General features: G+C 36.7%; 2 protein-coding genes across 13 annotated transcripts in view; one reads left to right on the forward strand and one right to left on the reverse strand.

Annotated features, from left to right (window-relative positions):
• LOC132269232 (oligoribonuclease-like) overlaps positions 1-16,023 on the reverse strand; it is a 30,382-nt gene extending 14,359 nt beyond the window's left edge. For 3 of the 12 annotated variants that reach the window (XM_059770347.1, XM_059770345.1, XM_059770348.1), the window contains exon 1: positions 7,146-8,440. In XM_059770347.1, the coding sequence (XP_059626330.1) occupies positions 7,146-7,725 (580 nt within the window). In that variant the 5' untranslated portion in view covers positions 7,726-8,440. Of the gene's footprint in view, positions 1-2,293; positions 3,396-3,495; positions 3,953-7,145; positions 8,564-15,695 lie in introns of those variants that run through there. The other 9 variants (XM_059770357.1, XM_059770349.1, XM_059770350.1 and 6 more) reach the window with 9 other exon arrangements.
• Positions 16,024-17,062: 1,039 nt separating this feature from the next.
• Positions 17,063-24,241, forward strand: LOC132269233 (mitochondrial import receptor subunit TOM40-1-like). The gene is made up of 11 exons (XM_059770358.1): positions 17,063-17,345; positions 18,054-18,135; positions 18,228-18,327; positions 18,412-18,507; positions 18,601-18,651; positions 19,584-19,649; positions 20,902-21,003; positions 21,707-21,775; positions 21,844-21,927; positions 23,396-23,491; positions 23,905-24,241. Exons 1-11 carry the CDS (start codon positions 17,213-17,215, stop codon positions 23,959-23,961), a joined length of 936 nt encoding a protein of 311 aa, XP_059626341.1. The 5' UTR covers positions 17,063-17,212; the 3' UTR covers positions 23,962-24,241.
• The last annotated feature ends 1,099 nt before the right edge of the window (positions 24,242-25,340 follow it).

The following is a 25,340-nucleotide window of genomic DNA, read 5'->3' on the forward strand; positions in this document are numbered from 1 at the left end:
GCCCGGACACTCTTTTAAGTAGCGAAGGATCCGAATAGTTGCATCAAGGTGAGGGGTACGAGGAGAGTGCATGAATTGACTCACGACACTCACGGCATAAGCAATGTCAGGTCGAGTCATGGATAAATAGATGAGTTTCTCCACAAGTTGTTGATACTGACCAACATCTGACAACAACTCCCCCTCAGAATCAACCAACCGATGATTCTGCTCAATCGAAGTATCAGCAGGACGAACGCCAAGCCGACCAGAAGCAGAAAGCTAGTCAACAATATACTTGCGTTGAGAGATGAAAATGCCAGCCTTGGAGCGAGCCACCTCGATGCCCAAGAAGTACTGTACAGGACCAAGATCTTTAATCTCAAACTGACGGCCAGTATAGCTCTTAACCTCAGCAATTCCGGTAGTATCATTGCCAATAAGAACAATATTATCGACATACACAATGAGAGCAATTGTCTTACCACTTGAATGACGTAAAAACAAGGTACGATCTGCTGCACTTTGATGGAAACCAAACTTGAGCATGGCAATGCCAAAGCGATCAGACTAAGCTCGAGGAGACTGCTTAAGTCCATACAGAGAACGACGAAGACGACATACCATACCAAAATGAGTAGGAGAACGAAAGCTCGAAAGAGGAACCATGTACACCTCCTGCAAATCACAATTGATTTTTCTCAAGTGCTTGTAGTTCTTCTATCATAGCATCACGCAATTGAGGTTGTGCTAGTGCATCTACAACACTAGAAGGAAGAGGAACCGAGGTAACAAAAACAAGAAAACTCCGATAGGAGGGTGAGAGAGCATGATAAGAAACAAAATTAGAAATACGGTATGTACAAGAACGTTTACCCTTTCGAAGAACAATGGGGCGATTATCAAGTGAAACAATAGCCTGAGAAGGTGGAGTTGGTGCCGAAGGAACAGAGCAGTCGATTGTGGGAGTAGAATACCTGTTGTCTCCGACTATAAACCTGTGAAAAATGAACAATTCCCCCCGCTCGAGGGTTATCACGAAGAGGAATCATAGAAGACGAAACAGATAACGGTAGAGGAGTCGAAGACTGAAGAAGGTGATCATTCATTGGGAACCAGTCACTTTGAGAACCAACTGAACCACTATAGTATGATGTATGCTCAAAGAAAGAAACATCCATAGATATAAACCGCTGACGACTGGGAGGATGGTAACACCTATAACCTTTTTGAGAGTGAGAATAGCCCAAAAACACACACTTCAAAGCCTTGGGGTCAAGCTTTGTACGAGTCTGCCCCAACTGCTGAACAAAGCACACACACCTGAATACTCGCAGAGGAATAAAAAAAAGAGATGAATTGGGATGTAAGATTGAGAGTGGGGCTGCAAAGTTAAAAACCCTAAAAAGAGTCCTATTAATGATGTAAACAGTTGTAAGAACTGCATCTCCCCAAAATGACTGGGGAACATTCATGCCAATGCAAATTGCTCCGGCTAAGTCAAGGTTGTGGCAATTCTTTCTCTCAGAACGACCATTCTGTTGAAGAGTATTAACATTAGCCATTTGATGCTCAATCCCAAATTTTGTACATTACCGCTGTACCTCCCTATAAGTATACTCCGTACCCTGGTCAAATCTGAATTTTTTTATGGTACGACCATATTGAGTCTGAACCATTGTAATAAATTTTTTAAAAATGGTGTATACCTCATTTTTGGTTTTCATAAGATAAACCCATATGACACGACTATGATCATCAATGAACAACACGAAATATCGAAATCCAAAAGTAGAAGTAACTGGGCAAGGACCCCACACATCTGAATGAACAAGATCAAAAGATGTTAAAGCAGATTTATTACTTATCAAAAAAAAAAAAAAAAAGGGAACGAACGTGTTTAGCCATATGACATGTCATACAGGATAAATCTAACACTGCCATGTTACAAAATAAGGAAGGAAATAAATGTTTTAAATAACCGAAAGAAATATGTCCTAAACGCATGTGTTGGGCTTTATTAGATGAAACAAAATTAGAAAATGAAGTTGAATATGCTTAAGGTGACAAAGGAGCATCCAACAGGTATAAACCGTCCACTTCAAGCCCACTGCCAATAGTCTGTTTCAACACCAGATCATGAAAAATACAATGAGAGGGAAAGAACGTTACACTACAATTTAATTGTTTGGTAACGCTACTACCAGAAATAACACCATCCCAGATAAAACAATAAATGAACGAGATACAAAAGAATGTGTACCACCCGTATCAAATAAAACACGACCAAGTCTACCGTGAATCAGAAACATACCCTTAATGGCCTGAGGTTCCTGAACATTCTGTGGCATGATGTTGTATACTCTTCTATAATGTAGCTGTTGAGGTGCATGTCCCTGTGGTGGCGGCGACACTGGTAAAGCTGGGAATATCCATCCCTGAATGCGCGGAATCTGTAGAGCAGGTAAAGGTAATGGCGGCTTCTGCCCTTGCTGCACATATTGTCCTTGTCTAGCCTTGGGACACTATTTAGCTACATGCCCAAGCTCTCGACATTCATAGCAACGACCCTTGAAAGGACCAAACTGTCTCCTCTGCTGATTGCCATATGGCTGACCTTGTCTTGCCTGTGGTGCCCCATTCTGCTGTCTGTGATTAAGAGCCCCATCTCTCCGCACATCTGAGTTACCCTTGTGCTTTTTCCAAGGCTGTTGTCCCTGGAATCTGTCCTTGCCATTGTGCCTGTTACTGTTGCCATTACCCTTCTCAGCTGGCTAATTAGTAGAATCTCTGTCGCCCCGCTTTTCACCCCTGGACTGCTTGTACTCTCTCCTCATCTGGCAATGTTGTAAAGCTGTGTTAACTACCTGAGAATAAGTAATGTAAGCTGGATTACCCACGATAACCCACTTAATAGGCCAGATTAACCCATTAACAAAGCAAATACGCTTGTTCTCCTCGGTGTCCACCTCATATGGAGCAAATAAGGATAAGCTGGTAAATTGCTGCTCATACTCTGCAACTGTCCTATCCCCCTGTTGTAGGTTAAGGAACTCTCTCTTCTTCGTGAAGGAATTCCTGACTTTCTCCCAAGGGTTAGGCTGAACCACTGGTAAAGGTACAAATGCCTGCCGAATAGGTGGCTGATTCTGAAGTGCAGCTGCTACTCCTGCAGCTACCGCCTGAGTGATGATGTCAGCCATCTGAGGAGGATACTCTGGAACTCTACCCTGATTGTTGCCTTGATTCCGAGGCAGTTGGTACTCCGGCTGCTCTTCCTCCTCAAACAAAGGCAACTGCTGCTTCTCTACAGCTCTCTGACGCTGAAAGAGGTTCTGACACCTACGTTCCAGCCACTTTTGTCGCCTTTCTCTCTGAATCTGTTCCTCTCCCATCTTTTCCCAGTGTTAACCATTCTGTTAACAAAGAAAGATGGACATTAATACGCATTTAATGGACCGTAAATAGAATACAATGAACCTTAATACTTAGGCTCTAACTAAAAGAATACGTTACATGGAAGTCGAAATATGATAGAAACCCTGGAGACACTTGAGCCTCGAGTGCTTTGATACCAACTGTGATACCACCCAATTTCCAAGCACGGGTTGATCAGGTCCTCGTCCGAAGACCGGGGGATATCAAAACAATTAATAATAGATAAGCACAGAATACAAGAGAAAATAATAAAATAAATAAATAATCACTGAAGGGAAACTAAATAATAATTAATTATAAAATCCTCTGATACCATTAACTCTCCAAATAAAACCATAATTAATAATCCTCCAATATAGAACAAGGAAATTCGCATCATAGACCCTTAAATGAAACCCATAAACTGAAATAAATAATATCTAAGTCTAAATATGAAATAAAACGAAGATAATGCCATACGTCGATAATCCGGAAGAGTGAAGATGAATATCTCTTATCAGCACGAACAATCTCTAGGACTAGAACTAACGTGGACCTGAAAAATGAATTATGGGTTAGACCCACGAGCAAGCCCTCTCTACTACAACTCGAACAAAGAACCGATAATCAATACATCCCTGGCTAAACTCATGCAATAACTATATAGTCAATAGATACATATACACACTGAGGCTTCGTTTAGATAAACAGGAGAGAAAAGAAAAGAAAGGATAGTATTAGTTATAAGATAAAAAAAAAGAAAGGAAAGGATAACAATAACCTTTAGTCATGTTTGGATAAATTATGAGAGAAAAGAAAAGAAATGATAGTATTCTTGTTTGAAAAAGATAGAGGAGAGAAAAGAAAAAGGATAAGAACTAAATTACTATAATAACCTTTTTATAAAATGTTATAAGATGAGTCACATGTTATAAAAGGGTAGTTTCGGGATTATAAAAATACTACTTACTCCCAATCCTTTCTTTTCTCTCCACTAAAAGTTATCCAAACACGATTTCCATTGTCCTTTCTTTTATTTTCTTTCCAAATCCTTCCAAATCACTCGATCCAAACGAAGCCTAAGACGCTCACTGAAATATATGGCAGTCTCAACTGGATAGTGGGTATCTCATGAGAAATCGCATACAAGGTGGCCAAGAGTCCCCCTCTACCAAGGCACACACATCTCCTATATTTAGCTACTCATCTCCGACAATATACGCCTCAGTCCTAACCATTGATCTCGAGGCCATGAATCAACTTGTATCAGGGTATATACATATATATATAATGATAACAACATCAATATTCAAAGCCATATCTAAGAATGGCATAACATAGTGAGTCTAAACTTATTAGCCAACTCACTCCATCATCTCATAGTCATATCTAACATGACACATATTAGTGAGTATAAACTTATTAGCCATCTCACTAAACCTCATTCAAACATAGAAATAATACATCAATCTCATCAACATTGTGAATATCAGAGATACAACAAATAGTATAGCCATAGATCATTTTTAAGATCACAAGAACAACAATTTATATGATTAAAATCATAAATGAGAAAATTGTAACATGTATCACAATTTAAGCCACATTAAAGAATAAATACAACTTATAAATTGGTTTAAGCCTCAATTATTAAATTCCCAAAGCATACTGAATTTCTCTAAGTTTTTAAATCTATAGCCAAGTTCATTGTACTCATTAAACACCTTAAAAGCCTCTAAATCAGAACACAACAACCAAACACAGCTCTACAGTAGCAGGGTGTTTCGGTCGACCGGGTTAGGGAAACCGGTCGACGCCTCTAACTTATTGGTCGACTGATGCCCTTTATCCGGTCGACCGAAACCTATTTCTTCCTCCTTCGCGACAACAAGTTCCAACACTATAAATTCATTGTTCCGGGTCCTATACATGCATACTATTTTCCAAACGATTTCCACAGTTTATATGACATATAGTTACATGCTTTAGCAATTAAAACATAGAATACAACATCAAATCAAAGATTTAATCAAGTTAATACATAATACAAACATGCATATAAGTTCAGTTTATACATACACCACAACATTATAACCAGTTTTCATTCTCTGATTTAATCCCTAAAGTCTAGCATGCGATTTAACGTTTATAAGTTCTAAGGGGAAGAGATAGAAAAGAGACTTGCCTTATGATTTTTGGATTCAAAATCAACTACGCAACTCTCTGTGATTTCTCCGGTCGTCTTCCTCAACTCCGGCAACCTTTCTTGGCCAGTTTCCTCTTTCTTCCTTCCTTCTCTCTCTCTGGTCGTCTTTCTCTTCTCTCTTTCTCTCGTGTATCTCTCTTTGCCTCTCTGTTGGTTTCACGTAAAACCCTCTCCCAAACTACTACATATGCATATATACTTTTTTTTTCCTTGTTGGTACTCACGCACACTTGTCTCTTCTGAAACTTGAACCCTTGACCTCCCTTTGGAAAGTAAGAAGCTGATACCGCTAGGCCACTGGCCCGTTGGTTGTATATATACTAATACATAAACCTAATCCTAGTCTCAGAAGTAAATAATAATAATAATTGTAAGGGTTAAATGCAAAAAAAAACCCTTTAACTATTATCCAATGAGCAACAAACCCTAAACTATACACTTTTGTTACAAATAGCCCCATCCGGCCATGTGCTGGTTGGATCTTATCGTTAAAACACACAATAAATAATGTGGTCACCATAATGCCCTTTTGACTATCAAAACATTTTATTGCCCCTTAGTATACCTCTTTAAAGGACACTTACACCCAAACACACCCTTATACCCTTCTGTCTAATACACACACACACACACACACTGTTTATCTTTTTCACAATGCTTCTTTCTGACAAATAATGAACCCTTGTAAAATATTCTCTGTGTGTGTGTGTAACCCATTGATTACCAAGCTTAGTGGCAAGAGAGTGATCATACAAACCAGACCTCATGATCGAGCAAGTACCCAATTTGCATCAAGCCCTTTGGCTGTAAGCCACCAATCGAAAACCCCACGATCCAGCAAGTACCCAATTTGCCTAATTGTCATCTCTCTCTGTTGCTCCATTGTCTGAGGTTAACCGCCCCGTGAAGACGTAGATACAGATGCCATAACTAAGCTTAAAAATTTATAGGATCAGAATTAGGACTTAGATGTGGTGTCTAAGTTGTTGCTCGCAGCTGTAGATCCCACAGGAAGAGATTCGGTCACCAGAGAGTGCCCAACGCCCTTTAATTCTTCGTCGTCCTTGATAGGCTATTTCGTACACACTTGGTGAAGGATCTGTGGGTTGTGTTTTTTTTTTTTTTTTTTTTTTTTTTTTTTTTTTTTTTGAGTTTTTGAGTTTGTGAATTTTTTCTCTACAGAGAAAGCTGGAGCAATTGAAATGGGGACGAAGCTCTCTGGAGACCTGTTTGTGATACGGGTAATACTGGTACCTGTGGGTTGTGTTGTTGGATAAGGTTTTTTTAGTTAGCTTAAAAATTACAATACAAATGTGTATTTTGATTTGATTAGCTTAAACAACCCCTAAACTCATCCTTTCAGTAACGGCATGTTTGTCTTTTCATTTTTCCGATCAATTCAACTGCCGAAATGTCCTTAATTGCAACAAATTCATAGTTTAGGGGTTTTTTTTTGTAGCAATAGGCCAATAGTTCAGGGCGGTTTTTTACATTTAACCCTAATTGTAATACTAATATATATAGCACAAATATACATACATACCAAAACAATCATCTTCATTGGCTTGGGCCTCGTCATTGGCTTGGGCTTGATCTGTTTGCAAACCATGAAAGGATGAAGCACCACCATCACTCCTGTTGGAACCCATTTGTGAGAAGGCTATGGGATTGACCTGAGCTAAAGCATCCAAAAGGAAAGCTTCATACTCATCTTTGGATCTTGCTGAAGAAAGTCTTCCTTGGGTCTGGCTTTTAAATAGGAGGAAAGTTGAGGATTCTCCCAAACCAGAGCAAGAAATGGCCGGATGTTTGGAAAACCATTCCGAGATGGCTTCTGGAGTAACATTTTTTATGGAAAATTGGTCCCACCATTTAACTTTGAAAATTCTTCCTAGAAGAGGAAGATTTGAGGGAGAAATGAGAATTTGGAATTGCCATTGAACAATCCATGACAATGCGAAATTTGCAAAAAATAAGAATAATTTTGGAAATTCCAAAAGCTCAGAAGGAGCTTGGAATTTTTCTTGGAAGATTGAAAATCCCTTAGACATAAAATCAGGGATGATTTCTTTGCAAGGACCAAATAGTTGCCACCAGTCAAAAAACCACCTGGGGACATCCATATTGAAGTTCTTTTGAAAAAGGATAAGCCATGAATGGCTATAATCCTGGTTTTGAAAATAAAAGGTATTGTACCAGGCTTTTTGATAATCCCAATAATTGAAAGTTTGAGGATCGCGAGGTCTAGAAAATTGCCTCGGAGCATTGATGGTTTTACCCCAGGCTGCTGGAGTAAGAACCTTCTGAATTGTACAAGTGGTGTGAGATATGAAAGACTCATCACCGGGTTTTGAATAAGTACGAATTTTAATGGAATCCGTGTCCACTAAAATAAACTCATAAAAATTTTGTGTTTTTCTAAAATCCGATGAAGGATATTGAAATCCTTTGACAAAATGATTTTGAGAAAGTAAAATTGGATTTTTGTTAAAAAGCTGTTTTTCAACCACACAAATGGTTGTTGAATTTGGTTTTTGAAAATAACAAGATTTTTTGGGAGTGGGATTATTCACCACCACTTGTTGCTTGAGGTTGCTGGAGGAAATCTGTTTGTCTGATGCTGAATAAATTTCAGCATAAGTTTTTTCTGAAGGAGGAAAAATTGGTTGTTGGGACTGTAAGTAAGATTGGATGGGATCATATTGAACTGGACACAGGTCAATGACATGTTGGGGTATTTTTGAAAGGGCTGAAAATTGGTTGGTATCAATAAGTGAATGACTTACTGAATTTGTTGTTGCTTTAAGCTGGACTTTGTCGTACCAGCTTAATTTAAGGGGAGTTTAGGAAAAGGATGATTGTGCATAAGCATATTTGGTTATGTGTGGTTTTGTATCTGCAACTGAGGAATTTTTTCCGGTCTTGGGAGGCATAGAGTCCGCCCTATACCCCTGCTTTGTCCTGCAAAAATTCTCGTGTAAGAAAGTCAGGAAGGGAGTTGTTTTCACCTTTTATATAATCAATATCAAAATCAAAAACAGAAAGTATTGCTTGCCATCGGGCAAAAATTTGTTTTGAAGCAATGTTTTGAATATCTTTTTGTAAAACAGTTTTTGCGGATTGGCAATCAACTCTGATTAAACAAATTTGATTTAATAAGTCACTTTGAATTTTTGAAATGCATAAAACTATAGATAAAATTTCTTTTTTGATAGTAGAATAATTGCGCTGGGCTTGGTTCCATGTGCTAGATGTAAATTGAACTAATTGTTCTTTTGCATCTGTCCTTTGCTTAAGGATACCCCGTATCCTAATTCAGAAGCATCAGTTTCTATAATTTTGAAGGCTCTAGGATCAGCAATGGATAAGCAAGGTAGACTCCTTGCTTTGCTTTTAAGGAGTTTGACCATCTTAGTATGCTCTTCGGACCACGGGGGAGGAGACTTCTTAAGCCTCTGACGTAAAGGAGCACAAAGAGGTGAAAGATCTTTGAAGAATTCAGAGAGGTAATTTAGGCATCCTAAAAACCTTTGGAGCCGGGTTTTGTCCTTGATTTCATCAGGGAATTTGTCAGCAAATTGGATAGATCTGTGGATTGGGATGATAGTACCCTGGTGGATCTGAAAACCTAAAAACCTGATCTTTGTCTGGAATAAGGTTAGCTTAGATAAAGAAAGAACTAATCCATTATGCTTGATGGTTTGAGCAAATATATTGAGCTGTTTCCAATGTGATTCTATGGAAGAAGAAAATATTAGTATGTCATCAATATAAACAATAAAAAAATCTGTGAAATGAATAAAAATGTCATTCATGATTTTTTGAAATTCGGAAGGGGCATTTTTCAATCCAAAAGGCATTACATTCCATTCATAATGGCCAAAAGGGACTGTGAAGGCTATTTTGTATCTATCCTTTTCAGCAATTTGGATTTGCCAAAAACCTGATTTAAGATCAAATTTGGAAAAAACCTTTGCATGAACAAGTCGTTGGATTAGGTATTTTTTGTTAGGTAGTGGATATCTGATCCATTGGAGGACTTCATTGAGAGGCTTGTAGTTGATAACTAATCTGTGAACACCTCTTTCTACTTCAGCATTCTTCTGAACATAGAAAGCAACACAGCTCCATGGGGAACGGCTTTCTCATATAAGAGATTTGCTCAATAATTCTTGGATTTCCTTCATGCAATAATCAACAAGTTCTTGATTCATCTAGCTTGGACGAGCTTTGGTAAGGATGAATTTTTCATCGAAAGATCTTTCATAGGGCAATTCAACGATGTGTTGTCGTCTGTGCCAGAAAGCATTTGGGAGATCAGAGCAAATCTGGCCTTCTTAGCCTGGTTTTGAATCTTTGAATAGATTCTTGGAGGTTTTTGTGATTGAGACGTTCATCATCAATTTGTTGGAAACTTAATTCTTGTTTGAGAAAGTCTAGATGTTTTGTTTTGCTTTCAATCCTATTGACAACTGGATTCGAGTGATGTAAGAATCTTTAATGGTATTGAGACCTTTGATGACGATAGGATGAGCAAAAGGAAAACAAATTTCTTGTCCTACCAGAGTGGTTGAGATTCCCTAGCCATCAACTTTGAATGGGTACAGGAGAGAAATAAATGGAGTTCCTAAAATAACTGGGGGTATTGAGGTCTTTGATGAGAATAAAAGATGTCTTAATACAAAGACCTTGGTTGTAAACATGGGCATTGGTTAGTTTATACTGAATAATAAGAAGTGAACCATTGGCACCTTGAAGTCGTTCTTTGGTTTTCTCAAAGTATTTTGTAGGAACAAGTCCTTCATTAATACAGTTGAGATCAGCGCCAGAATCAATTAGTGCTACAGTTTGAATTGTAAAGGCTTTGTTGATGACAATTTTGAGGTTAACATGGTGGTGTTTTCAGGGCATCTAACATTGATTGTTGAAGAAGAAGTTGGTTCTTGAGAGTAAGAATATCATGAGTAGTGGAGTCCTTCAAAGCTTTGTTTTCTTGTTTTAGGATAGAAATCTCTTGTTTGGTTTGTTTGATTTCTTTGTGGAGGTCTTGGATCGTAATTGGCGTTTAGGGTTTTGTACCAAATCTTTCGAAGATGTCAGTAAGATTGTAAGTGTTTTCTATGACAACTGGATTTTTGTCATTCCTTTGGCCAATGCCATTGGTGAATTCGATCAGACATTCCTTGCGCTGATCAAGATCCTCAATCTTATCAATGAGTTCTAGCATAAATTCTTGGTCTTCAGTAATCATGTAGACGCATTTGGTTTTGATAGGCTGGGCTTCAAAAAATGAATTGGAAGAATCAGAATCATAATCTGTATCACCATGATAATCATCTTCTTGAATATCATCGATATCATTCTCAGATTCTTCATCAGAAGAGTTTAAAAGGATTTGCATTAATTGGTTTATGACAGTTTCAGGGAGATCGAGCTCATTGATTTCTGTTTGGCTTTGCAATCACGTTTGTAATGACCCAACTTACCACACTTGAAGCATTTAATTGCTACTTTGGAAGGATCAGGCTTCTTCTGGAATTGTTTTGAAGGAGGGATATTTCTTTGTTTATTTTTCTCTGAAGAAAGGTATTTCTAGATTTGTTATTGTGCCTATTGTAACGACCCACTCCACCACATGGTATGATATTGTCCGCTTTGGACCTGAGCCCGCACGGTTTTGCTCTTGGGTTTCACCCCAAAAGGCCTCATACCAATTAAAGGTGATACACTTACATATAAGCACTTCACCTTTACTCTACCTAGGCGATGTGGGACTGTGCACCCGTAGCTCGCCAGTGTGGTAGCCTGATAGTGTCTCTCGCACCCGCCCACGGCACATCCGCACACAAGGTCATCACAATGGAGATGACACACTTAAGTATAAGCACTTCACCTTTCCTCTACCTAAGCGATGTGGGACTGTGCACCCGTAGTTCGCCAGTGTAGTAGCCTGTCAGTGTCTCTCGCACCCGCCCACGGCACACCCGCCCACAAGGTCATCACAATCCACCCCCCTTAGAGGCCCGACGTCCCCGTCGGCACACTTCCAGCTGGGTCAGGCTCTGATACCATTGTAACGACCCACTCATATTTGTAACGACCCACTCCACCACATGGTATGATATTGTCCGCTTTGGGCCTGAGCCCGCATGGTTTTACTCTTGGGCTTCACCCCAAAAGGCCTCATACCAATTGGAGGTGACACACTTACATATAAGCACGTCACCTTTCCTCTACCCAGGCGATGTGGGACTGTGCACCTGTAGCTCGCCAGTGTGGTAGCCTGACAGTGTCTCTCGCACCCGCCCACGGCACATCCGTACACAAGGTCATCATAATGAAGATGACACACTTACATATAAGCACTTCACCTTTCCTCTATCCAGGTGATGTGGGACTGTGCACCCGTAGCTCGCCAGTGTGGTAGCTTATCAGTGTCTCTCGCACCCGCCCACAGCACACCCGCCCACAAGGTCATCACACCTATTGGAAAAAGTCCTCTTATAGCTGCTGTGACGTTTTCATTTGGAAGGAGGGGTTAGGTTTTCAAAGCCAAATTGTTGGCACAAGGATCCTAATTCTTTTCTACTTGTGGCATTCTCGTACTTAATTTGCTGTTGAAGCTTGAAATCGGTACAGAGAGCTATTCCTTCAGCTGTAATGGTACTGATAATATCCCCGTAAGTAAGAGAATCATAAGGAATATGGCCATTGTGTTTTGATCTGAAATGTTTACGAATTCTTTCAGCAAAGAGATTGCAAAGTCTAGCAATGAATTTTTCTTTCCAAAAGGCTTCGTTACAATCAATTCTGGTAAGAACTTTTGATAGGAAAACATCTTTGTACCATCTGAAATCTTGGAGTTTGCGACATCTAAGATTGGCTAAGATTTCTAAAGTTTTGTCCCTGATAATTGAGAGGTCTCCTAGAAATTGTTTGGCGATTGAAAAAATAAGAGTAGCGACTACATCCTCTATATCATTTCCATCTTCAGTCTTTATTGTCATTCCGCTAGGATCTGTTTTAACAGAATGGAGAATGGCGTTGTGCTTGTCAGGAGAAAGAATGTTGTCCCACCATCCTTTGAGTTGCCCTGTAAAACCTCCTACCAAGAGTTGGGCTATGGCATGATCAGATGAACTATTCTTGGTTTGTAGGTTGTGCTGGTCATTTCTTGAAGGGTATTGAGGATATGATACTCAGTTTTGTCATCTATGTTCCATTCATAAATGGTTCCCTCATGGTAAGCGGCCTGGGAAAACTGTCCGCTTTCTTCAATCTGAAGATCAGGGAATGTGGGTCTAGGATAATAATTCCTAGAATAAGTGGGTTCTAAAGCATTTATGTGTTGGTTCTCGAAAATTTCTGAAATTTCATCAATCTCGGTGTCAGTTCCAACGTCTTGGTCTAGGGTATTGATTGTCTTGGTAGTTGAAGGTCGTTCAGGAGTATCAGGAATCGTAGAAGTAGAAAATAGAAGGGATTCAATTTTCTTAATTCTTTCATGTGCTTCCTCAATAGCACTGCGCTTGGATAATTGTTTAGATAAATGCAGAGGGATTTCATGGGGAATGAAAGGAGGTGCATTGTCTGATCGAATTGGAATAACTTGTTCCTTTTGAAGCAATGATTCAATTCTAGAAAGCTGGGTACCAATGGTCTAGAGATGCTGATTCGTATAGTTGTTTTGTTCCATGATATTTTTAACATCACGGGTTGTGGGATGGGTATTATCAGTTTCAGCTCTTGTTTTGAAAGGAGAAGAGTGCCCGTCCTGACATTGAAGTGGACTGCTTCTGAGGGAGGATGAATGACTTCTATGGCTTCACCACGGGATGTTTGCCATGTGGTTGTTATTTTATAGGTAGCATTTAGAGATCTGATGGTCGAAAAAGGAAAGTTTATTTCATTGTCAAGACAATATTTTTCAAACCATAAAAAGAACGGAGCTGAAAATTTGTGTCATATACAAAAAGCATACCATTCTTCTCTAATTTCATGCATTTTTTTGGGAAGAGAAGGTTTTGAAGTACCATTCTCTTTGTAAATCATTGACCTTTGAGTAGAAGTCTGTACGTAAAAATTCCTTGTCAATTTCGTAAACTCGTTCTATCATATAGATCTGGGGATCTGGGTCCTCAAATTGGGAATGATTTGGAGATGGAGGAAAATCATGATAAGTTTGATTCTCAAGAGGAATTTCACGGGGAAGGAGAGGTCTTTGGCGGTGGAGAAGAACATTTTCTTCATCAGTCTTCTCATTTTCATTGTCAGTGTAAATTGGATTAGCAACTTCTTTGTTTTTGACACCAATGAGGCTGGGATTCTTTGTGGGTGTTCCTGAAAATGAATTTCTGGATGGAACTTTTGAATGGATTGTTTGTGAGAAAGATGCTTGAGAACAGGATGATCTAGGTGGCCCTAGATCCTAATCGAAAGTCTGTTGGGATTCGAAGACCTGCTAGAATTAAATCTAACTTTTACAGTTCCATCAGAAAATTGAGAGATTTGCTCCAATCTTTTGTTTTCAATTTTCAAAGGAGGAATTGCATGCTCAAGAGTCCATTATTCGGGAAAGGTGACCTCATCCCATGTTATGGTTTTCCGAACATAAATCTGAGAATTTTCATCACTTGCATGGAGGAGGAGGGTTTCTCCTTTTGTAGGCCGTGCTGACCATGGTCATTCCTCCTTTAATAAAATCTATATATAAATATATATATATATATATATATATATATATATACACCTCCTCATGGGCCTGAAGCCTTCATCAACATACCTAGGCCCTCTCAACTAGTCCAAACCAACTCCTCTGGTCCAACTAACCTAAAGCCCAATCCACACTTAATAAAATAAAATAAAATAAATAATTAAATAAACATAACAATTAAACTATTAAAATAAATCATTTAGATTAAACAAACAATCAAGCGATTTTAATTAGACAATTAAACAATTAAATAACCTAAAGAAACAAATAATTCAAATACTCAAATAATGCAAATAATTCAAATAATGCAATTAAATTAACTAAAATAAAAACTGTAAAATATAGGCATATTACAATCTCCTGGTAGTTTTTTACTAGATTTTGGTATTTGACAAGCTCTGAAATGGAATTTCTTTCCATCTCTCCATTAACTGATTATTGCATAGTTTTATATCAAGATTCAGGTTCTCCTTGGTCACTTAGTTCCAGAATTGACTTATACAAGGCAGGAGAGTAAAATGGATAAATAGAAAAGGAAAATTCTGGAGAAGAATATTATCATAATTTGGCGGGCTAAAGTTCAACAGAAAGATGAAAGTTAGTAATGAGTATCTGTTATGATTTGTGAAACAGGTCCTTCGATGATACCCAACAACAAATTCCGCATATAAAAATAGAATAATTCAGGGCTAGATTAACCAATAAACTCTATTGATAAGCAATGCCGGTTGCTGATCATATGATATGATTGAAAATAATATCTATCATCGTATTGATTCTTGAGCCATATATTTTGCAAGAATGAGATGGGTCTTGATTGCACCTTTGTACCGCTTAAAAACTTTGACAAATGTGTATTTATTTGTTTTTATTTAGAAAATGTCAAGTTTCCTCTTATGGTTCCAACAATCAGACTATCAACGGCCCATAATGAAAAAATATAATAATTAGAAATTCCATTTGTACTAAATGATTCCAAGAAATCAAATTCACAACACAGTTACTGAACCGTCAAATTCAATGAACAATTTATTTATTTATTTTAAAAAGGTAACATCCAGAATTACAATATTATATATATAATATGTATGTATGATATATATATATATATATATATATATACACACATGTCGGAAATAAATCAAGAATACTTGAGTTCATTCTTTAACTAATTTACATCAAACAAAAGCACAAAGTCACTCGCATTGATATTCAAGAAACGAATTTATGGATGAGTGAATCCAATGGAGCATCAGAGAGAATAGTACTAGCAGTAGAGTGGAGATGGAAATCAATGGCTAGAGTCGAAAATTTTGAAAATATACAGTATACATTTGTATGTGTGCGCGTGTATATATTTGTTTATAGAATGAGAAGTACCGGGGATAGCGGTTGGAGGAGAGTCAGGAGACTTAGGTCGTGTGAGGATTTCTCTTTCGCGTCTTCAATGGAAGCATTGGTCATGGGACAAGAGAGAGACAGTCAACATCTTTCGTCGTAAATATAAGAATTTGGGAATTTAACGGGCCTGCTCTGCTAGGGCGTGTGTATTCGGAGAGCATGTCTTCTCTTGTCGGTCCATATGGCAGTTTCTGGGTTTACAAACTCTGAGCAGCCCACTGTCTGGCCCAATGACATTTTACAATTTTTTTTTTTTTTTTTTTTTTTTTTTTTTCTTTAGACCCTTCACTTTATACCAATGGTTTAGTCGTAGGTACATCAAATTATATATATATATATATATATATATATAGAGGTTGCGTTTGTTTGGATGTAAAATATGTTTTAGAAAATATTTTTTTTATTTTTTAGTGTTTGATTATGGTAAAATATTTATGAAAGAAAAAATATATTAAAATTTAACAAAAATAATTTATTCATCAATTTTCGACAAAATATTTTATATTCTCGTTCGACAACGCAGATATTTACCAAACATCAAAAAAGTAAAAATAAAAAAAATATTTTACCTCAAAAAACAAACGAAACAAACGGAGCCATAATTGTTTCAATCAACTTATATATTTAGTGAACTGGGATATGATAAGTATAATAGTTTTAAAGTTGCAAAATTTCTCGTGCAGTGAATTTCGACTCACACAAATTTCGTAACAATTCAGACATTGTCTTGAACAAAGATACATCTATTAAATTTTTACTTAATTTTTGAATTGGCTTTGAATCTTTATATATAAGCCTATAAAATTAATGCTGGTTTGATTTATTTTTTTTTAGTAATTGTTTTACGTTATTGAAGTTATGAAAAAAAAAAAAAAAAAAAAACAGTTCAAGAATAGTAGAATTTTTTGATAAGTAAATTCAAGAACAGTAGAATTAAGATTAAAAATAAAACTTTTTTTTATTGAATTGATAAATATAAATACCTTTACAATGATTATTATAAACTTGAATCCTCAATAAAAAGCGATAAATAAAATAAATCTTACACACTGTAAATTGATTATCTCCATTATTCTCTCGCCCTATACATATATATCTTACATTCTGTATGAACAAAATTAAAACAAATGTGAATCTATTGAAGGAGAGTTTGTTAAAATAATAATAATTATTATTAATAATAATAAATAAATAAATAAAATAAAACAAAATAAAATAAATTGAAGTAGAGTTTATTAAACCTCTCCCATAAGAAAGTTTGAGCTATAGAAAAAGGCGGATGCTAATTGCTCTGAATCCTAAAATAACTTTACGGGCTTGGGCTTTAAGCTGCAGACTGGTCCGTCCTAGGGGTTTGAAAAGGGTTTTACTTTTCTTCCCTTGGACTCTCTCATACATACCCGAAGTCACGGTGCGCTCTACAGCCGCAGTGGGAAGAAGAAAGAGAAGTTGAAGGTGAACTCACCGTGTCTTGTGAATCGAGACCCACACAAACAATGGCGACTCTTATCCCTCCCACTGCTACGACGCCAGCGCCTCCGAAGCCTACGGTGGTTCAGCCGGAGAAAGTCGATTACATGAATCTTCCTTGCCCTATCCCTTACGAAGAAATCCACCGTGAAGCTCTCAGTTAGTATCATCCAATTATATACTAATATTTTTATGCTTTGCTCTTATTTTTTATTATTATTTTTACTGTTCATTGATTTATATTCTTATGTTTACTTCAATCAAAATTTTATGATTCTAGTTTATTTATTTATTTATTTTTATTATTTTCTGCGTTAAACCCTGATCATGAAATCTTATATACACTTTATTGCTGTCTACACGTTATTATTAGTTATTTTTAAATTGAAGTTTTGTTAGTAGATCGAAGGAAGATATGTATTTACATTATATACTTGTTTTAGGTGGGATTTAGTATTTGGGGTTTGTATTAAAGAGTTCTTAGTGCAAGTAACGTCATGGAATTCTAAAACGAAGTACTATTATCTTCTTCACGGCACATTTTTTGGGGACTGTTTGGGCGTAGTTTAGAAGTTTATATTTTGTTTTTGAAGGCAAATGGTGCCTAATTTTATTTTATTTTATTTTTTGCATAGAACCAAGAAAGGTACTTTCAAAATGCATAATGTTTTGGGACAGTTTATTAATTAATGGATTATGAGATGTTCATTTTATTTGACGACTGCATTTGTTTTTTGATTTTTTTTTTGGATAAGTGCATTTGTTTTGTGATTCTTATGAGTGTGAGTATGTCATCTTTGATATTTTACTACTAAAAGAAGGGGGGTTCTTCCATGAATCTTGATTTGCTGGAATATGTTTTGGCAGTGTCCTTGAAGCCAGAACTTTTTGAGGGAATGCGCTTTGATTTTACCAAAGGACTCAATCAGAAATTCTCACTGAGTCACAGGTAGTTCCAAATTAACCTTCTGTAACTTTCTTTTTCTTTTATTTCCTTTTTCCATATTCTCTAATGACTATGTCTTGTCGACTATCCATTAGTGTCTTTATGGGACCTACTGAAATTCCTTCTCAGTCCACTGAAACCATTAAGATTCCCACTGCTCACTATGAGTTTGGTGCTAACTTTATTGACCCAAAGGTATGTAATCATTCATCATCTCATTGGAACTAATTCATTCTTATGAATGTTAATCTAACTGTGAAGCATCTATCCTAAATACAGTTGATGCTTTTTGGGAGGGTATTGACAGATGGGAGGCTAAATGCTAGAATGAAGTGTGATTTGTCTGAGAATCTCACTATGAAGGCCAATGCTCAAGTAAGTAACTTTCTTTTGGGTGTTTGTTTGAGTTGACAGTATATTTATATTGAGAAAGCTAGTTGACTAACTCTAAATGTGTATATTTTCCAGCTTACAAATGAGCCGCACATGTCGCATGGCATGTTCAATTTTGATTACAAGGTCAGTTGCTCATACTTGTTAAAATCCCCCTCTCATATATATATCACCTAGGAAGCACGGACACGCCAAAATGGGCGAAGAATCCGTGTCCAACATGTGTCGGACACACCAAAAAACGTGTTTGGAAATTTTTATTTTTTTTAATTTTCGGACACGGCACGGACACTCCACGTACACGCATCTTATTTTCGGGGGTCTAAAAGATAATTTTTGAAAGAAAATTGGGTTAAAGTATAAATATGTGAAATTATTTAACAACTTTTACTCACTTATGTGGTCAGTACATAATAATATTAAACTTGTAAGGTTAATATGTAATTTTAGACAAAACAAATAGATATTTAAGGGTCGGTCATTACACTATTATAGTAGATGAGTTGTGATTTGTGTATTTTTTTCATTATGAGGTTGATGAAAAATAGTAACACAGTAATTTTTAAAGTACTACATCATATATATATAATATATATATATACTATTCGCCGTGTCCGTGTCCTAGTTTTTTTGGATTTGTTGTGTCGCCGTGTCTGTGTCGTGTCGTATCCGTGTCCGTGCTTCCCCCACTCCCAAACATATATATAGAATGTTAATTTACTTTCCTGGGCAATAAGGTCAATATATCCAGCACTCTTATCACTTCACTTTTAAGAGTAGACATGTCATAGTTTACAGGTCACATGGTATGGTGAGTTCATTGTACTTCAGTTAGTATCATGTCAGTGAAGATCTTTTCTTCTAGCACTATTATTACTTCACTTTTAAGAGTAGACATGTCATACGTCACATGATATGGTGAATTCATTGTACCTTAGACTCCTTAGTTAGTAACATTTCAGTGAAGATCTTTTCTTCTGGTAGTTTGAAGTCGCTTGGATTCCTCTCAGTTGTTGTCTGTTAGTAGTCTTGATGTGTTTTTTTTTTTACTTATTCAGGGAAAAGACTATAGGACCCAATTTCAGTTGGGCAACGGGGCCTTATTTGGAGCCAGTTACATCCAGGTAAAGTTTCCCCTCCTTTAAATAATTTTTTACTTTTATTGACATAAGAATCTATAGAGTTTTTGTTAATGCAATGAAGAACACATGGCATGTACTTTACAAGATGAGGAATGAACAAACTTTGCAGATCTCAAGAACCAAATTAGCTTGTTTTGCTAGCCCAATCGTATGATCCCTCCTCCCCAAAGGGGGAGGTTGAGAGTTTGAGTCCCACTAAGGACGCATTGTGGATAATGGGGGTGTGTTTTTGCCTTAAGAAATATACATGTGTACTGTATATATATCTATAAACAAACAATTTGGTCGTCCCCAGATTCAATTTATTATATTGAAAAATATATAAAGCATGTGGCGCATACACGCACACACATATATTGGATTTTTGGAATTTGGATACAGGCCTCGTTCAAAGTCAGTTCAGGGTTAGGCAGACTGTAGCAATTTCCCATTACCCAATGGTGTCCGCCCCATCAATCAAGGGTGTTGGGAGGTATGAACTGTGTATATACCTAATCTTTCACATTATCAGCAACAAGTGTCTGTTCCCAGGCTCTATCACACTTGTACATTCTAGCAATTCTTGCTCTTAAAATTTATGAAGTGCTTACTCTCAACTTGTTTAAATACTTGTTCTTAATACTTACCGAGTGCTTCTTTTCAAGTTGAAAGGAATTCTGTCTTGAATTCTAAAAATTGGATAAAAGTTGAGACGAATATCAATGACCGCACATTATTTAATTTTATCAATGAATTTTCACTATTCAAGGGGAAGGGAGAGCGTCCCAAGTGCTGTTGTGATAATGCCTCTCCCCCATGCACCACAAAACATCTCTCTATATATGCGTTCTACCAGAATGTAAGTTGTGCAAAAAGGCTACATTATTTTACCAAGTTTTTGTAATAGTTGGTAATGGACATATTACCTATTGGAAAAACCTCAAGTATTAATAATTATTATTGTTTTATTTTTTTTGTGACTAACTTTTCTGCATCAGTTGAAATATTGTTTTTTTATAAGGAGATGTGTAGGAATGCTGTATTGCAATTAATAAGTTCTGTAATGCTTTGCGAATGGTTTTTATATGCTTTTGTAATATTTAGTTTTTTTGCAGATGACTACTTAGTTTTCCTTTCCTTCCTTATCTTCCTGTCCCTTTTCCTTTATTCCTCTCTCGCTGAGGAGGAGGAAAAACACAATTATTTATTCTAATTTGCTTTCAATATTTTACTGGAAGTTTCCATTTGCCTGCAGAGTGTGACAAAACATATGTCTTTGGGTGGTGAAGTATTCTGGGCTGGTCAGCATCGAAAGTCTGGTATTGGTTATGCTGCTCGTTACAACACAGATAAGATGGTACAGTGAATTGGCTTTAATACTCTGTCACAATGTTTGAGAGTCATAAAATTCTCTTGCATTTCTCTATCAATTAGTGGTTATCGGCAATACTGACCTGAATTGGCATGGTTTTGACCATTGGCTTTGATTGGAGAATGTTTCAATCTGTAGGCCAAATTTCGGTGTACAATCTGAAGTTTGCATTACCATTTGGCATGCATTTTTGTAACTTGTGATTAGACCCGTGGAAGGGATGTCGGTCTATGTTTGGTTATGTTCGACTCAGTGGCCGATATGTGGTTTTAGTTAACGATTCCTTATTCAATACAGTTCCTATGGGATATGAATACGTGAAAGGGTTTGCAACGTATCTTAGCGGTTTGAAGCTCTAACTCATGTTGGATTGGTGTTCCTATGGGATATGAATACATGAAAGGCTTTTTTAGTTATTTATTTTTTGGTTGTATTTCCAAATTATTGAAACAAATACATAAAAAACAGTAAACAAAGAGGTTGCCAGATGGTCCTTTAGTATTTATGAAATTTGTTTTGATTATTTGTTTGCATCTAGCACTGATCATTTTTCTCCCGTGGGTGGGGGGAGTAGTGAATATTTTTTAGAGAGCATCGATGATCGATGAGGTGGAAGTGATTTTGGTTTTACCATGCGTTCATGCTTTGTCTGATATAACAAAAATTGAAATCACCTTTTTGCCTCTAGGTTGCCACTGGGCAAGTTGCTAGCACTGGAATGGTTGCTCTGAGCTACGTTCAGAAAATATCTGAGAAGGTAAGGCAGTTGAACTGTTCAGTAATTGTTATTCACACACATTTCTCACACTGTTTTCTTCCTTGTAGGTTTCTTTGGCATCGGACTTCATGTACAACTACATGTCAAGAGATGTTACTGCAAGCTTCGGTTATGATTACATCCTTCGACAGGTCAGTTGGGTGCTATTGGAAGTTCCCTATATCCATGATGTGTAATTATTTTTATTTATTTTTTGGGTTCTTGGTCCACTCATTCATAGTATGCTTGATATTATTCCAATGTTCTATAAACCATGAAATGTGATCTCTTTCGTGCAAGTATGTATACTAGAGATGGAAACTGAACCAGCAAACAAGATTTAACGTAGGTTAATAGACATTTCTTCTTTGTTCTGTCCCCTTAAATGGTCATTATGTTGACCAGGTAACACAAGTACTCTTTCCTAATAGCTGTTAGATGTCATCATCTGTTGTCAAAGAGTCAGGACAGGATCTCTCAATTTCCTAAAACAAATTTGCAAGTACTTAGTCGTACTGAACTTGTTGAACTTGTTATACTGTTTTATAGTTGTAAAATTTGTATTGAAGAATTATTATATAAGTCTCTCTTTCTCTCTCTATCGGTGTGTTCGCATGCGTATATTCTAGGATTTAATCCTAATTCTTGCGCAAAATGCTATCTTTTTGCTTGCCACCTAAAATATGCCTGTATTCTGGTGAGCAGCTGCATGGAGAACAATATATGTTCTGCTTCTGATTTGTAGAAACGCTTCACTATTTCATTCTTCCTCCTCCTTTTTTTTTTTTGAAACATTTATTGATGTAAGAAGAAGGATATAAAAAAAAAAAGAAAAGAAAGTACAATATGTGTATCCAAGCTCTGCACCACCAAGGAAAGCAGGTAGGAGGTAGGGGAAAAAGAAATAAATACAGGAGGAAAAAAAAATTAAAAGGAGGCAGACAGAGTGAAGGAAGCTAATTATAAACAAAGCCCAGAGAGAGTTTAGGAAAGTAGTAACCCTCTTAAAAAACTCTAGGCAGTCTCCTCCTTGAAGATGTTTACCACCCAAATAAAAATAAGATGACTTATTAAACTTGCATTGCTGGTGTGTGCATCTTTGTATGTGCTATGGTTTTAGAACTGAGTGCTTTCTTTGCCCAGCCTGACAGAAAGCTAAAGGAAAATTGGAGGTATTATAATAAATGTCACTTCCATTAATTCTCTTATAAATGATTTCTGACTCTTTCAACAAGTGGGCATCGGCAACAAAATGTTTTCCGTTCAGTAGATTGAGATGATTACTGGTTCGGAATTTGCTTAATCTGGTTTGCTTGTGAATCTTTGTTCTTGAATCGAGTCAACATCATGTCTTAGTTTATTTAGTTTTATATTTCATGATGGTTTAATAATATGTAGCTCCTGGCTCTCAGAATTACTGATAATACTACAAACGTTGGCCAAAATTAATCACTTATTCTCGAATTTATTGGAAGTTCCGTTGCTATGAGTTTCTCAAGGCTCCTGTGCAGATGACATTATGGGCCAGATTTGCATACCTAAAATGTTGAAGTTCACTGCAAAAAGTAGAGTTCAAAGTAATTATTATCATGGTTAACTTTTTCATTGTGTTTGATACAGTGTCGTCTTAGAGGGAAGATTGATTCTAATGGCTGCACTTCTGCTTTTCTGGAAGAGCGATTAAATATGGGTCTTAATTTCATTCTTTCTGCAGAGGTGAGAATCAACATGTGCTAGTCCTTTCTTCTTCTTTTTTTTCTTTTTTTTCTTTTTTTTTTTTCCTTCTTTTCCTGCTATCTTTTCCACCGCAATTCTCCCTTTCCCCTCCAATGTCAGGGGCATAGCATTGCAGGTGAAAGTGTCCTAGTCTGCCTTTTATGCCTGCAAAAATGATTTCAATTAACTTACAAAAGGAGTATATTTGAATGTAAAGGGTGAATGGAGCATTATGATGATTATGGTTCATGGATTTTCTTGTTACCTGTGCCCTGTATAGCATTCTTTGATAGGCTCCTGCTCTAGCATAGTTCATTGAATGCCTTCTGTTACCGAAGAGTCACAGAAGATGCAGTTCCTGGTTTATTGCTGCAACCTTGTTCTTTAACGACTCCTAAAATTATATCTTGCAGATAGATCACTTGAAGAAAGACTACAAGTTCGGGTTTGGGCTGACAGTAGGAGAATAGGATAGATGGCTCTGGTGCTGTTCTCAGTTTTATTAAACTCATTGTGGCAAGCAACTCAGCATGCCTTCTGGGTTGAATCTTATCAGTTTGATGCAGATCGAAGAATCAGTTTTGTACTTTCTCGAGTGACATTGTTTGTGGGCAGCATCAGATGCTGTGACCGTTTTAGTGTCTAGTAATTTGATTTTGCAGTTTGAAACTATTGCTTAGTTTTCCTCAGAGCTGTAGAATTCGTTACAAAAGAAATTGAGATATGTGTCTATTTTTATTCATGGTGCAACACTAGGCTTCCTTAGCTGTCAAGGACATGTATAAGATGCTGTTATTAAAAATATAAAAAAAAAAAAAAGAAAAAAAAAAAGAGAAAAAAAGACATGCATGAGAAGCCAGGATGAAATCATAAATGATGCTCATTGCTTACTCCTTGAAGCACTATTCCTAAAACTATACCTTATGTAGATGCATTGTTTATTAAATATTGGCTCAGCTCAGAAATGCAATTGAGAATTTCCATCAAGTTCTTGATTCACGTGGTACGGAATCAGATTCTCTGTCACGTGCATTTTGGTTGTCTTGCGTGTTTTTAAAGAGCCTGTTGGGGTTAGGTGTTGTAGGTGTTGAAAGCCAGATGATATTGTGCGTGCAGAAAAATAAATGTAATGCGTTAAAAGATTGTGGCAGTAGATGATCCGGGTTAACATAACATAATTGTTAATGCTAGCTACTTAGAGCTATGTGGATGTATAAAAATTTTAATTTAATTTAATGGTGTTATGGCATTGATTATTTAATATGTTGTATGAATATTTTATATTACACATTCTTAGTTTTTGAATTTTTACAAAATGAACATCCGTAATAATAATCTTCGGTTAAATTACACTCAAATCTCATGAAATTAGATCATTTATCAGTTAAATTAACATTTTGATTTTAAATTTTACTTATAACGAGTGATTTAATATTTCATTTACATATTAAATATTAATTTTTTATTAATCATAGTACTTTTGAGGTGTTGAATGACTATATTACTGTTTGACCTCCTATTGACTATTTTTATAACCAAAATACTCTCAACATACACCTTCCCTCTTCCTCCTCAGACCATCTTCATCCCCAATTCACACATCAATCCCACACAGTACTTACTTTTTAGGGACATATATATACACACACACACACACACACACACATACTCTCCATAATGTCTCAGACCCACAACAGTAGCTAAACCCATTCCACACACACAGTATTCGCTCTAACCTCTCATCTCCCGACTCTCACACTCTCTCTCTCTAACCTCATCTCCTTCATCACGAGAATCCTATTCTTCTGGTTAATCTCTCTCTTTTTTTCTTTTTCTTTTTTCTGTCAAA

Source organism: Cornus florida, unplaced genomic scaffold, assembly GCF_030987335.1.
Source record: "Cornus florida cultivar Cherokee Brave unplaced genomic scaffold, ASM3098733v1 CherokeeBrave_3.0.0_Hap2_Chr08, whole genome shotgun sequence".
In the NCBI taxonomy this organism is placed as follows: domain Eukaryota; kingdom Viridiplantae; phylum Streptophyta; class Magnoliopsida; order Cornales; family Cornaceae; genus Cornus; species Cornus florida.

Coding starts and splice junctions, on each gene's coding strand:
- LOC132269233 (XM_059770358.1), top strand. CDS start 17,213: ATGGCGACTCTTATCCCTCCCACTGCTACGACGCCAGCGCCTCCGAAG. Junction 18,136..18,227: donor AAATTCTCACTGAGTCACAG/GTAGTTCCAAAT, acceptor ACTATCCATTAG/TGTCTTTATGGGACCTACTG. Junction 23,492..23,904: donor ATTTCATTCTTTCTGCAGAG/GTGAGAATCAAC, acceptor TATATCTTGCAG/ATAGATCACTTGAAGAAAGA.